General features: G+C 39.1%; 1 protein-coding gene across 1 annotated transcript in view; it reads left to right on the plus strand.

Annotated features, from left to right (window-relative positions):
- Positions 1–16154, plus strand: part of LOC103524492 (isoleucine--tRNA ligase, cytoplasmic-like) — a gene marked incomplete at its 5' end in the record, with an annotated part of 31564 nt that overhangs the window by 6142 nt on the left and 9268 nt on the right. Inside the window, 6 exons of the mRNA XM_026819881.1 lie at positions 9362–9510; positions 10801–11013; positions 11598–11788; positions 12014–12217; positions 12767–12964; positions 14050–14287. Of these exons, the coding sequence (XP_026675682.1) occupies positions 9362–9510; positions 10801–11013; positions 11598–11788; positions 12014–12217; positions 12767–12964; positions 14050–14287 (1193 nt within the window). The remainder of the gene's footprint in view (positions 1–9361; positions 9511–10800; positions 11014–11597; positions 11789–12013; positions 12218–12766; positions 12965–14049; positions 14288–16154) is intronic.

The raw sequence follows: 16154 nt of genomic DNA on the forward strand, positions 1-16154 counted from the left end.
AAAAAAAAAAAAAAAAAAAAAAAAAAAAAAACTTTAAACTTACAAGACAGTTTAATTTATTATTGACAAGCAGGCTCCGCCCGCATTTTGGCCATGGGTTGATTTTTAGTAGTTTTTTGGTCATAGTTTGGAAACCACTGCAAGTTTCGGAAAATCAATTCTTAGTGGGCCTATTCAAATTAAAAGGAAGCTATTCTCAAAGTTTCATCAAAATTGGTCCAGCCGTTTTGGCTGTGAGTTGATTATGAATTAATGTATGTATGAATGAATGAGTCAGGGTTTACTCTTTTATAGATATAGATTTCTCATTTTCTAGGAGTCTGTCAAAATCATGGCAAAAGATTTGGTGCGAACTAGGAAGTATGCTAAGAAGTTCATGATGATGAAGGCCAATATTCAAGCTGTGTCATTGAAGATACAAACCTTGAGATCACAGAATGCCATGGCAGACAGTATGATTGGTCAACTGGAGACCACTCTACCAATCAGATAAGAGTATTTATCTCATAGAGGATTATCAACTTATCAACATTAAAAAAACAACTATTAAAATTGGCCAATAATGACCCTAGAATCCCTAGATAGATAAAGACATATTTTACTTTTTTGGGTACCTATCAAAATTGGCCAAAAGTGACCCTCCATAGATAAATAATATTTGGGTTTGTCGCTAGATATGAGTCTACTGCCCGCCACTCACGCTCAGACTATCTGACAAACTCAGGTCTGTCCAACAGTCAGAACGTGTGTGACGGAAAAAGCTTGAGACACCTAGGTTTTTGGCTTCTTACCGATCGAGAAAATGAGCAAATGTGTAGTGAAAAGGTACAATGAAAATAAGACCCTCAAAGATATTGGTCGAAATATACATATGTACTTTGCAGATATAGGTACTTAATAGACCTACAGATTCATACACAAAAAGCCCACTCCGAGGCTTAGGTGTAATAATAATAATAATAGTGCTTATTTATACTGCCCGCATAGGACTGAAAAGTCCCTTTACTCCAGCAGTAGGCTACTAATATTATTGTGGTCAAATTCTCAAATTATATTGAGGATAAAATTCCATACCTCGGCTGGGATTGAACCCACGCCCTCCTGTTTACCAGGCGATAAAATTCCATACCTTGGCTGGGATTGAACCCACGCCCTCCTGTTTACCAGGCGAGCACCTTGACCACTACACCACCAAGGCAGGTGTAGGGGCAAACGATACGTTCTGTGATATCTAAATTACCTCAAGTGTTGCACCTTGATATCTAAATTACCTCAAGTGTTGCACCGCACATTGAATGAACTACTTCCTTTTTACATGGATCTTACAATATGTTTATTGGTTAATAAATTTGTCAATTTTCCAATGAAGATTCAGGAGGAAAAAATCGGACAAAAAAATTGTTGCGTTTGAGACAGCCTTCTGTTTTTCGTTTCAAAAGAACCACATCTATTCTCCCGAAAGATTCATCACTTCATCAGATAAGTCTTTATCGAGATCCCTAAGGACAATCATCTTAAGAAAACTTTGAGAAATTAGAAATTAGCCATACTTTTACACTTTTTATTCTGTAATTTCAAAACTGCTAAGGTTTCACCCTCCATCTCCATTCGACAAGATACTCGCATCCTCACATTAACTTCACCCAGTCTGAATACGGCCGGGAAAAGCGAGCAGCACGCAACTGCCCAGATGGTCACCCACCCGGATACTAATAAACACGCCCAGCGTTACTTAACTTCAGTGAACTAGTGTATCCGTCGTACTATCGCCTCTGGCTATTCGATATTAAAACACCTTTTTACTTTTTTCAATTGGGCGCTTTAACTATTAAAACATCTTAACAAGCATAGCATTATTAACAGATTTCAATCTCCATCTCCATTCGACAAGATACTCGCATCCTCACATTAACTTCACCCAGTCTGAATACGGCCGGGAAAAGCGAGCAGCACGCAACTCAGTCTCATTCTGGCAGGATAAACAAGGTACCTATATTCTATTCTATTCTATTAACAGATTTCAATGTCGTAGGTACATCGTATGATTGTACAACATCAGTACATGAGCAATTTTTTTCCTGTTAGTTAAGTATTCAGCCAATTTTGCGACGATCAACACTAGGTAGGCTATGTTATTAGTTTTACAACTCTATACTATTTTGCTATGATATGGGAAATGTAACCTGGAGAGGGCAAGGACAAGCGTGCCTGGCAACGTGCTTCCCATGTTACTTTACATATACCCATTAACCCATTATATGTTATTCATATACCAGGTGTTATTGTAATTGTATTTTTCATCGGGCTTAATGATACAATTTGTATATGGCCCTAGTCAATAGGTTTGCATAAAGAGCTTATCCTACAGTCCTACACTCTATTGTTTTCTCAAAGCTGAGTCTTTTTTTTATGGTTTTATTTATTGAGGCAGGATTCTCCAAAAGGAGTCATTATATGTTATTCATATACCAGGTGTTATTGTAATTGTATTTTTCATCGGGCTTAATGATACAATTTGTATATGGCCCTAGTCAATGGGTTTGCATAAAGAGCTTATCCTACAGTCCTACACACTATTGTTTTCTCAAAGCTGAGTCTTTTTTTATGGTTTTATTTATTGAGGCAGGATTCTCCAAACGGAGCTCTTCCACTCAACTACAGGTTTTGTCGAGGATCTAATTGCTTAGATATCCGACATTGATTTCATGTATTCCACTGTCATTGTTTTGAAGCTACCAAATGTAGTGGAGTTTCTGGCTGAGATAGGGAGTGCATTCCACAGTCTAGAAATCGTGACATGGAATTGTTGCTCACCTGCACACTCACATTAATCCCGCCCAGCCTGAGTACGGTCAGGAAAAGCGAGCAGCAAGCGATTGCCCTGGAGTTTCTGGCTGAGATAGGGAGTGCATTCCACAGTCTAGAAATCGTGACATGGAATTGTTGCTCACCTGCACACTCACATTAATCCTGCCCAGCCTGAGTACGGCCAGGAAAAGCGAGCAGCAAGCGATTGCCCAGATGGTCACCCGTCCGGATACCAACCACAAGCAACGTTGCCTAACTTCAATGATTCGTTGGGAACTGGTGCATTCAACGTGCTATCGCTGCGCACCGCAGGCTGAGGGACAATCACTCAACATTTGAGACACATGCTTTGAATTAGTATGTTCTCAGTAAACCACGCTTAAGGTGTTTCCACACATAGTTGACGGGCGTCGATCAACGAGCTGAATCTATGTTATCGAGGCAGTGTTGATGGTTCAGTCGACATCGATTGACGTCGATCAATGGGCAGTCGACTATATGTGGACATACCTTTGTTTTTAAATGGCACAAATTCAAGATTCCTGTGGTGGCCGGACGATCTGGTACACCCTGTATACAAGCCCATTATCTACCGTGTACACACAAATCAACCATTCAATGGAAGCGCAGTGTTTTCAGCAAATAAATACTTATTACGCGGTTACACTAAATACACTCTGGTGAGAAAATATAGTTAGATATTCTACAATCATGGTTCTAAAATACGGGACAGATTGGGAACTTTTTCAATATATTAACAATATTTTTCCATTGAAAATAGAGCAAACTAGAGAAAACCAAATACGGTACTTTGAAAACGTTGGGAACTGGTGCATTCAACGTGCTATCGCTGCGCACCGCAGGCTGAGGGACAATCACTCAACATTTGAGACACATGTTTTGAATTAGTATCTTCTCAGTAAAGCACGCTTAAGGTGTTTCCACACATAGTTGACGGCCGTCGATCAATGAGCTGAATCTATATATGTACCTTTGTTTTTAAATGGCACAACTTCAAGATTCCTGTGGTGGCCGGACGATCTGGTACACCCTGTATACAAGCCGTGTACACACAAATCAACTATTCAATGGAAGCGCAGTGTTTTCAGCAAATAAATATTACGCGGTTACACTGAATACACTCTGGTGAGAAAATATAGATATTCTACAATCATGGTTCTAAAATACGGGACAGATTGGGAACTTTTTCAATATATTAACAATTCCATTGAAAATAGAGCAAACTAGAGAAAACCAAATACGGTACTTTGAAAAGGATCCCCCTCGGCCCGGTGGTCGCCCTCTCAAAGAGGGTAAGAGCCGGGCACGCCCCGGTCGCCCCTCCAGACATTAACCACGTCCGGAGCGACGACTAACTATCTTATGGGGCAACCACCTTGGCTCCTTAAGAGTTTGTCCCACCATTCTTCTTTTTTTCTTATCTTCAGCTTTGCCTTTTATTTCTACTGTTGCAAATATTATAACTTCTTTACTGCCACTTACGTCACCACCTTCTCCTTTTCACCTTCTTATTTTCAGATATGAACCGAGTCTTCTCAGGGGACATCTTTGAAAACAACAAGAGCTTTTAGATACTTAACCATTAGGCCAGCGGTCCCAAAACTTTTTTTTCTACGCGGACCCCTTTTTTTTCAATTTAGGGAGGCACCGCAGCCCCTTTACTATATATATAATTATGTAGTCAATATGTAGGTTTGAGACAGTTCTATTCATAGGTTGATGAAGTTCTCTTCATAGGTTATTAATTAACTTCTACTATGTTACACTTCGCTTACACAAGTCCTTTTATTTTCAACTATCGTCTCAATAAAACGCCTTTTACCTTTTTTTTATCACTCGGTTCACCTCTCAAAATGACCTCTCTCGATTATTCTTTCAATTCCCGGTCGAAAATTGTAAAGTAAAACTTCGGGGCAACTGCCCCATTTTGGGTACCAATCGGCAGGTACCTACACCTCCGTACATTCTAGTGTCACTAACTTTGTGCCAAACCTCAATGTGTACCAGATGGTATGAGCTAAAGACTTGAAATTTAGTATGTAGGTCACAAATGTGACAAGGATGCAACAGAAAACGTTTAGTTGAGATAGGTGCTGCACTTGGCGGTATTTTGACCGCTTTTGGACGGATTTCGACCGTTTTTTGGCGGTTTTCAGTTCTCGCCAGGGTCTATGGGGTTTTCGGTGCGCCAGCCCACAGCGTTTGCGCCAAACTGATAGATAAGTCGACCGTCTACAGACCTCAGAATGTCGTGCTTGTAGTAGTACCTGCAATTGAACGAAGGGAGAGAAGTTAGAAAAATACACTCAGGGTGGATTTCACTAATGTTTTTTCAAACCCTGGAAGGCCTGTTAAGCTAGCACCCAGTTAAGTTAAGTCCCATTTGATTTGTATAGGCGAGGCCTAACAGAGCTGGCTAACAGGCTGTTAGGGCGAAAAAGAAGTTTGGTGAAACCCACAATTAATATTTTATAAATATCGTATAGTAATAATCTAATATTAATTAGACTTACTTTATCATGGACACTCGTTGCTATCTTGAAAGCCCAGAAGAGGTTAGGTAGTAGAACATACCGAATTTGTCGCGAACACCCACGAACCATGAACAAAATGTTCGAAAATTAGGGATTTTTTAATGTTTTAACGTTTTTTGTGACAAATTCGGTATGTATTTTTAATTGTAATATCTGTGTAACGTTTCGTTTTCGTATCCTTCGGTCTTCGCGTGTTCTTCCGTCTTTTTTCTGTGTACTATTACTGTCTACCGCGGCTGTTCTACTACCTAACCTCTTTTGGGCTTTCAAGATAGCAACGTGTGTCCATGATAAAGTAAGCCTAATTAATGTATTGACCGTTGCAATGAACTCTCAAGAATACGTAAAATAATCTAATAATACTCTACTCTTGCATGGAAGGTAACCGCTAGGCCAGGTTAACGCCGGAGACCTTCACTACCACTCTACCACCTAACCCTTATGCCAGCCATTTACGCTCAACCGTCGAAACGTGTGTGGGGGGAAAAAGGCTTCAGACCCAGGTCTCTCGGACGATCTGACAAACCCCTATCTTGACTGTATCTTTATAAAATGTCGAAAAACCTTGAAACTCTATTCTGTGTAGGCAATGTAATTAAAATGAGAGTGTTCCCATTATCCCATTACACAAAACACGATTTTTTTTTTCCGAACGACAAGTGGGAACGGGCTTTAGGCCATCCATGTTCATCAAGTTTTGTGTCATCATTAGACAGCTACAATTACCCGGTCAGCATTTGACCTAGCTGTGCTGGTCACGCGATGATGTTCCCAAGACAGTGATAATGTGTACGAAAGGTAGAAAGGTTGCACAATGAATGAACTACTTCCTTTTTACATGGATCTTACAATATGTTTATTGGTTAATAAATTTGTCAATTTTCCAATGAAGATTCATGAGGAAAAAAATCGGACAAAAAAAATTGTTGCGTTTGAGATAGCCTTCTGTTTTTCGTTTCAAAAGAACCACATCTATTCTCCCGAAAGATTCATCACTTGATCAGATAATCCTTTATCGAGATCCCTAAGGACAATCATCTTAAGAAAACTTTGAGAAATTAGCCATACTTTTACACTTTTTATTCTGTAATTTTAAAACTGCTAAGGTTTCACCCTCCATCTCCATTCGACAAGATACTCGCATCCTCACATTAACTTCACCCAGTCTGAATACGGCCGGGAAAAGCGAGCAGCACGCAACTCAGTCTCATTCTGGCAGGATAAACAAGGTACCTATATTCTATTCTATTCTATTAACAGATTTCAATGTCGTAGGTACATCGTATGATTGTACAACATCAGTACATGAGCAATTTTTTTCCTGTTAGTTAAGTATTCAGCCAATTTTGCGACGATCAACACTAGGTAGGCTATGTTATTAGTTTTACAACTCTATACTATTTTGCTATGATATGGGAAATGTAACCTGGAGAGGGCAAGGACAAGCGTGCCTGGCAACGTGCTTCCCATGTTACTTTACATATACCCATTAACCCATTATATGTTATTCATATACCAGGTGTTATTGTAATTGTATTTTTCATCGGGCTTAATGATACAATTTGTATATGGCCCTAGTCAATGGGTTTGCATAAAGAGCTTATCCTACAGTCCTACACACTATTGTTTTCTCAAAGCTGAGTCTTTTTTTATGGTTTTATTTATTGAGGCAGGATTCTCCAAACGGAGCTCTTCCACTCAACTACAGGTTTTGTCGAGGATCTAATTGCTTAGATATCCGACATTGATTTCATGTATTCCACTGTCATTGTTTTGAAGCTACCAAATGTAGTGGAGTTTCTGGCTGAGATAGGGAGTGCATTCCACAGTCTAGAAATCGTGACATGGAATTGTTGCTCACCTGCACACTCACATTAATCCCGCCCAGCCTGAGTACGGTCAGGAAAAGCGAGCAGCAAGCGATTGCCCTGATGGTCACCCGTCCGGATACCAACCACAAGCAACGTTGCCTAACTTCAATGATTCGTTCTACACTTCTTCGACGACAACTCATCGATTCTCGCGAGCCCCTGCGAGAGAGAGAGAGAGAACCAACGACCGTAGCCCCTCATCTATATTGATTCAAGTAATAATTTTCCGTTTATTTAATTTGCACGCGCTTTTATTATTTCGCTTTATTTGCACGCCCATAAAGAGACCGAGGTCTTAGTACACTCCGTTCAAATCCCATAGTTCACTTTACAAATTCAATTTCAATTAACTCAGTGGCCTTTTGCCCACTCGAGCATTTCAATTACTTTTCTTGCATTGCCCTATTCCGTTCACGCGCAGTGAACCAGAATTAGATTATTACTTACTGTTGTCACTTGTCTTTCGAATTACTTATTTATTACCTTTCTTGCATTGCCATTACCATATTCTGTTCACGCACAGTGAGCCAGAATTAAATCATTACTTACCTTTGTCACTTGTCTTTCGATTTACTTATTTATTCTCAATTACCAATTTCAATTCTATTCGCTTGTTTGTTTTGCTATTCACTCTGAATACCTACCAATATTCTACTTAGATTAAGTTTAGCCGTAAGCTGTTTTTGATTGTCTTAATTCACACTTAATAAATTATTTGTTCTTATATGTTTATTGTTGAAAAAGTTAAAAGCCATCTTATTGATTTTCCCATTCTATTTCCCCGAGACCCTCTACTTTCTTATACCTACTTATCGCATTCGATTTAACCACCCACGTTGCTCTACCGATACATTATTATCTATAATCAACCTATCAATACAAAAAACAATCTAGTGCTCTCATTCGACTGAGATAGCCCAGGCTTCGGTATTGATAGGACTCAACTCAACACATCCTGTCTTTACTATTTGGTGCTTTCCCGGATCCAGGAACTCCCTCATCATCCAACTCCTACCCGAGGAGCCGGCGAGCATCAATATTATGTGATTCAACTTTACCAGGGGGCCTTGCGGGCCCCCGGAAATTCTTTTCGGTCCCCCAGTTTGGAAACTGCATTAGGCATTAATGAACCAAGTGACCCTAATATTCTGAAGTTGATGATTTTGAATTTCTGCCTGTCTGTGACGAAACACACACCTCTTGATCAGGTAGTGACGTCCAGGTTGAGATTCGGATGAACGCTCTATGTCAATCATTGTCTGCCAAACAGAAAACGGAATTCAAATTTAATTTTTTTGCCAGCCTTCAAGCTAACTTGGCTGACGCTAATAATTTATCTGTGCCAGCCTAGTTAGCTTCGTTGGTAGCGCGTCTGCCTTGTAAGCGCTAGGCCGCGGGTTCGATTCCCGCCCGGGGTGGATTTTATCCTGAAAGGATAATATTCGTTCTCGGAATGACTGGCTGTCTCCTATCCTGTCTTCCTTCTCCCTTCGATTTCGGAACGATAAGACCGTAGTAGTTACGGTTCCCTCTGTCAAAAAGCCTAAACTTAAATGGAGAACGTTAAAAATACAAATAATTTTTTTTTTACTGAATATACATACTTACTTACTAGATTTTTTAATAGTCTCAACCCAACCCAGTACATAACCACAACCTATAAGTTAGAGGTACAGTCTGTCTGGGAATGCTCAGAGGTTAAGTCCAGGCATTCTCAGATAATCAATAGGTACTGTTACAAGAGGACTCTATCATAAATCTCTTACCTCCTTCCCCTGTCCATTGTTACACATCTAACATAATGTAGATTCCATGTAAAATGGAAGTAAAGCCATACTGTCTGGGACTGCTCAGAGGTTATGTCCAGACATTCTCAGAGGCTAACCAATACTGTTACATGAACTTGTATGGGCTCTATCATAAGTCTCTTACCTCCTTCCCTTGTCCATTGCTACACTTCTAACACAAGTAATTTAGATTCTATGTAAAATGCAAGCAAAGCCATGTTTGCCTTTCCTATGATGGTAGATTATGGAAAAAAGCTTTAAGAGTTAAATTTAAAAAAAAAAAAAAAAAAAAAAAAAAAAAACACACAAACAAACAATAACAAGTTATTTCTAATTCCAGACAAGTCCAATGGCAACGTCTATATTCTCATGCAATCCAGACTGGAGACTCTGTTCAAGAAAGAGGAGGAATACGAAATCCTGGATTCGTTCCAAGGCAGCACACTCAAAGGTCTTCAATATCAGCCTTTGTTCCCTTACTTCAAACATGTAAGTCAGGGTTAGGTGGTAGAGAACGCCTCGGGATTTAAGATCGCCTCGTGGTTACCTTTCACTCAAGAGTCTATTACATACTCGTATTATAAAGGATCGATTAATATTTATAGTTAAGTACTTGGTGATTGTACACTTTGTCACAAGCTGTGAAAAGAATTGGCAGATGGATTGGTAAGTTATTGATTAATATTGCACACAGATTATGAATAAACTAGATCCAATCAGATTAAGTCAGTTCTTCAGAAAGAGTGTGACTCAGTATAAATCAGTAAATTGATTATTATCTCTTGTACACTTGTAACTTTTACTATTCCATACCTTCTTAAAATACACCTACCTTTTACCCATTCCATTTTATCAATTTTTCATAGCTCACCTCCTCGAATAAATAAATAAATAAATAAATGCCAACTACAGATATTTTAGATTATCTATGTTGTTAATTGCACTGTAAAATGTAAATGCAGTTTCTTTGTGTTATTATATCACAACTTTGGTGCTCACTGCAGCATTGTAGAATTTTTCCCATATCTCAATAATCCTATCATCCAATGTTTAAGTACCTACCATGCTGGCACCGGTTGCTATGTGCATTTGTATGTCATTGCTACTCATTTTCCTCACGAGGCTGAGTGGGCCCTGCAACATCCAGTCACAGAATCAATCATTTGCATGATACAAATTTCTTGACCTTGCCGGGAATCGAACCCGGGTCTCCCGCATGCAAGGCGAGTGCAGTGACCACTACACCATGGGAGCTGACACTGGAAATAATATTAGTAATATCATCCCTCCAACCCTATGTATTTTCTAGATTTTGACAATGATTACAAGACACTCTACCCATGGTACATGGAAAGCATCTGGTGGGTGTTCTCCAAGGATTTTGGTAGAAAAACAAGTTTTTATTTAAAGCAAGTATTAATTAGGTTTTATGGGAGTAATTTTGATTTGATTCCCCCTCCCCTCATACTAAAGTTTTGCATTTAATGTATTGAAATAAACAACACACGATACGTTCTGCGAGGAATCTTTGCACCTTGATATCTAAATTACCTTAAGTGTTGCACTTTTTTTTTTTTTTTTTTTTTTTTTTTTTTTTTTTTTACTTGCTGTTGTAAGTTTTTTTTTTTTATTAGACCTGTTTTTCAGATCACACTTGCGTTTTTTCTTCTCATTTTGATCCAATTTTCGTGTTTTTCTTTTAACTAAACTTGTTGTTTTTTATTTTATTTTAAATCAAACAATTCTACATATTCACATCATTTTTTTCGTGTTTTTCAGGTAACCTCAGCGTTCCGAGTGCTCACGGACACCTATGTCACGGAAGAGTCGGGTACCGGGGTGGTTCATCAGGCGCCTTACTTTGGTGAGGATGATTACCGGGTGTGCCTAGCAGGAGGAGTGATTACCCGCGATCAGGAGATCGTGTGCCCTGTAGATGCCTCTGGATGTTTCACCGCACCGGTCTCCCATTTCCTCGGCCTTTATGTCAAGGTGAGTAGGGGTTGGGATTCACCAAAACTGGTTACACGTACACATTGCAACAATAACAATAGCAATAGTGCTTATTTATACTGCTCGCATAGGACTGAAAAGTCCCTTTACTCCAGCAGTAGGCTACTACTATTGTCAAATTCTCAAATTGCATTGAGGATAAAATTCCATACCTCGGCTGGGATTGAACCCACGCCCACCTGTTTATCAGGCGAGCATCTTGACCACTACACCAGCGAGGCAGGACCAACAAGTGACAACTGTGTCTGGCTAGGGGACGTTGAATAGAGAGTAGACTAGTGTCTAGCTGTGGAAGTATAAACAGGGAAGAGAACAGCTAACCCTAACAAGCCTCTAGCTAGCTGGTAGTTTTCAAAGGGTTCTCTCTGCTTTTGAAGATAATATCTTCAAATTAAATTGACGCCAAGGGCAAGGAAAACCTACACCCTTGACAAATGGAGTGTGCCTGAAGGCATGTGATGTGTAAGTTCCAATCCACTCGACTCTGTCTGTTTGACTGACTGGTCTTACTTTTTTCTTGATTCTATTCTAGACTGATTGGTCTGATTGTCCTCTTATTTCAGGACGCTGACAAGCCCATCATCAAACACCTGAAGGAACAGTCCCGTCTGGTCAGTGCCGGCTCAGTTAAACATTCCTACCCCTTCTGTTGGCGATCGGATACGCCACTGATCTACAAGGCCGTCCCCTCCTGGTTTATACGCGTTCAGCATATGAATCAGGACCTCCTCAAATGTAACTCAGATACCTATTGGTAAGTCTCAAATGTAACTCAGATACCTATGGCCTATGGGTAAGTAACATTCAAAGAACCCTTATTCAGCATACCTATAGATTCGTGAAGCTTAAGCACACCTATGGAACCTTTGGTCCTTACACCTAAGCCTCTAGGTGGGCTCTTTATGTATGGGTATAGGTCTAACACCTACCTCGGTCTAACACCTAAGCCCTCTTAACTTAATTCATTCTTGGTCCCCAGGGTTCCAGAGTTTGTCAAGGAGAAGCGGTTTGGGAATTGGCTGCGTGAGGCCAGGGACTGGGCTATCAGTCGGAACCGATACTGGGGTACTCCCATACCGCTGTGGGTATCGGATGATGGAGAAGAGATAGTGTGTGTGGGTAGCATTGCTGAGCTGCACCGACTGAGCGGTATCAGCGTTGAGAAGGACTTGCATCGAGAGAGGTAAATATTTGAGAAACTCTATAAAAGAAGGGTCGATTTTCTTTCCACATTGGAGGAGATTTACATTTATTTGAGGAGGTCTACGAGTATGAAAAATTGTCATTTTCTATACTGTTTTGAACTGCCTCCGTGGTGTAGGGGTCAAGACGCTCGCCTGGTAAACAGAAGGGCGTGGGTTTAACCCCAGCCGTAGGATGGAATTTTATTCTCAATCTCAACATTGTTTGGGTAAAGGAACTCTTCAGTCCTATTCCATTCACTGCTGTTTTTATTTCTGAGCAATGAAACTACTGATACTGAGAATCGTGTGGTCTGTGTCGTAGCATGCCCAATTGCCCATCCCGTAGTATGTCCAGATGGCCGATAAGAGACACAATATTTTCCATTTAGGTGCTGGGTCAACACGAGAACACCAGTTACCCGTTAAAATATTTGCAATTGAAAGACGAGTGCACATTTTTGTCGATGGTGGGATTCGAACCCGGGACCTTCTGCATGGCAAGCTAGCGCGTTACCACTGGGTTAATCGTTTTCTCTCCCACATTTCAGTGTGGACTCAGTCACTATCCCGTCAGTTCGCCCGGGCAAGCCACCCCTGCGCCGTGTACCCGAGGTGTTTGACTGCTGGTTCGAGTCTGGTTCGATGCCCTACGCTCAGCTGCACTTCCCGTTTGATAATCGACGCGATTTTGACGACCGCTTCCCTGCGGATTTTATTGCGGAAGGTATTGACCAGACGCGAGGATGGTAAGTTTTTTTCCCAACTGTTTGTTACCTAACTACCTACCTATATTTTGACTTTGTTACGAAATTGAACTCGGTTGGGTGGAAAAAGCTTTTAAAGAGGTTTGATAAAGGGAACTGTAACCGCTAAGGTCTTATCGTCCCGAAATCGAAGAGAGAAGGAAGACAGGATAGGAGAAAGCTAGCGGTTCCGAGAACGAACATTATCCATTCTGGGTAAAATCAGCCCCGGGCGGGAATGGAACCTAGCGCGTACAAGGCAGACGTTCTACCAACCAAGCTAACTAGGCTGGCTTTTGGCTTTATTATCTTAAACTTTCTCCTTCTAGAAAATGGGAAATGAGATCTGTACAAATCTTACTTTCAATAACCAATTGACCATACTGTAATTCTAGGTTCTACACCCTGCTAGTCATATCAACAGCTCTGTTCAAACAAGCCCCGTTCAGAAATCTCATTGCCAACGGGTTGGTTTTGGCTCAGGACGGCCAGAAAATGTCGAAAAGTAAACGAAACTACCCCGATCCTATGGAGGTAAGATATTGGTGATGGTTTATTAATCTTGTTCTCTTTCTTCCCTTTCTTTTATTTCTTCCTTCCTCTTTCTCTCCCTATTTTTCCCTTTTTCCCCCCTCTTCGTTTTCCTCTTGCCTTTGAATTCTCCTTATTTGTATGTGTTCTTCCTCTTTATCCTTATCCCTATCTTGCTCTCTCCCTATTATTCTTTTTTCTTCTATTTCTTCTTTCTCCCTTTCCCCTTATCCTCTCCCTTTCCCTTCTTGCTCCCTTCTCTTATCTCTTCCTTCATTATTTCTCTCTTTTCTGCCACCTCCCCTCCTCCCTACTCACCTTCCACTTCTCTTTCTCCTCTCCCTCCCCTCTTCTATGTTCTCCTTTCCTTCATTCTCTTATCCCATTTTTTTCTACTCTTCTCACCCTCTTCCTTCCCTCCTCTTCTTCTTTCCCTTCTCCTTTCTCACCTTCCTTCCTCCACTTCTCTCTCTCTCTCTCCCATTCCCTTCCCTCCTTCCTCCTTTCCTCCCCTCTGTCCTCCCCCACCCCCCCCCTGGTGCCCATTCTGTTTGAAGGTTCTACACACTGCTCGTCATTTCGACCGCCCTCTTCAACAAGCCCCCGTTCAAAAACCTCATCGCTAACGGCCTGGTGTTGTCCTCTGACGGCCAAAAAATGTCGAAAAGTAAAAAGAACTACCCCGACCCCATGGAGGTAAGGGGACGACTCTGTCCTGTCCATGTTTGGGAGCCTGTCCACGTTTGGAGTGTCTGCCTTATTCTGAAAGAAAAAGTTTTGCTTGCGAACGATGCAGTGACGTCATTTTTGGCACTTGGAATGCAGTGACGTTAGTTTATGGGCCCTTAATGCAGTGAGATTAGTTATTTTTGGCCCTTTGAATGCAGTGACGTTAGTTTTTGGGCCCTTTGATTTGAATGCAGTAACTTTAGTTTTTGGGCCCTTTGAATACAGTTTTCTTATATTTGGGGCCCCTTTTGAATGCAATGAGGTTAGTTTTTGAACCCTTTGAGTTGGTGTCTTTGACCCCTGGAAGATATTTTTCGCTTGCACTACAATAATTTCCTGTCCATGCAGTGACGTCAATTTGGACCGTTTGAGCAATTTTTCGTTTCAGTTTTTGGGTCCTTGTTCATGTTTTCTTCTTCTTTTTATTATTATTATTATTATTATTATTATTATTATTATTATTATTATTATTATTATTATTATTATTATTATTATTATTATTATTATTATTATTATTATTATTATTATTATTATTATTATTATTATTATTATTATTATTATTATTATTATTATTATTATTATTATTATTATTATTATTATTATTATTATTATTATTATTATTATTATTATTATTATTATTATTATTATTATTATTATTATTATTATTATTATTATTATTATTATTATTATTATTATTATTATTATTATTATTATTATTATTATTATTATTATTATTATTATTATTATTATTATTATTATTATTATTATTATTATTATTATTATTATTATTATTATTATTATTATTATTATTATTATTATTATTATTATTATTATTATTATTATTATTATTATTATTATTATTATTATTATTATTATTATTATTATTATTATTATTATTATTATTATTATTATTATTATTATTATTATTATTATTATTATTATTATTATTATTATTATTATTATTATTATTATTATTATTATTATTATTATTATTATTATTATTATTATTATTATTTTCCATTAATTTATTATTATTATTATTACAACTTTACAATTGAAATAGACAAAACTGACAAGATAGACTGAAATTTTTCAGATAGAGTCAGTCTATCTTGTCATTCTTTAATGAGGGGAAAATTTTGGGGTAGGATAACGCATGTCTTGTACAGGGTGTTATTATTTTCCTTTTTTCTAATTAATCAGGGTGTTCATTTACTCCAGGGGTGGCCAGACTTTTTTCGTTGCGGTTCCCTTCTTAACTTTCAAAAGAGTTCGAGGTTAACACCCAAAGAATAAAAAATAAACTCGCCATTTTTGGTTGCTATTATGAATTTGATGGCACATTCGTTCTCTTTTGACAAAATTTCTGATGGCAAATTCGAGGAAATCAGGCTGTATGTCGTAAAAAAAAGTGGATATAACTTTCAAAAATTTTTGATATTGGCTTGTTACAAGCGCATATTTCGTGAACCATCATTCCTAGAACCCTTACATGTACACCGATTGATTTTTCGTGAAAAGTTACATAGGAAAGACTCCTTGGTCATCTTAAATACTCTAATGGAAACTCTTGTTGAAAAAAAAAAAATCATGTTGAAATATTTGGAGAGATCACAGAGAGGAGAGAGAGAGCAGAGAGAACCTTCCAGTCTGAAAGCAGAAAAGAGAATGAGCTCTGACAAAAATCTAGGTCTGAAGAAACCTCCCCTTGACCCCCTACTACCAAAAACCATGTAGGGGGTCAGGGGAAATGTAGGGGGTTAAGGGGAGGATTCTCCTACATTTTGACCATAGGTTTGAAGTTTGGACTTAATTTACTCATTTCCCCTTCATTTTCAAAAGTGGAAGGTCCCCATCGATTCTTCTGTGATAAGTCACCTATTCGCGGTTTGCTCGCGGTATCCGCGGTTTGTTCGCGGTATTCGCGTTTTGT

The sequence above is a fragment of the Diaphorina citri genome, unplaced genomic scaffold (genome assembly GCF_000475195.1).
Source record: "Diaphorina citri unplaced genomic scaffold, Diaci psyllid genome assembly version 1.1 scaffold101, whole genome shotgun sequence".
Taxonomy (NCBI): Eukaryota; Metazoa; Arthropoda; class Insecta; order Hemiptera; family Psyllidae; genus Diaphorina; species Diaphorina citri.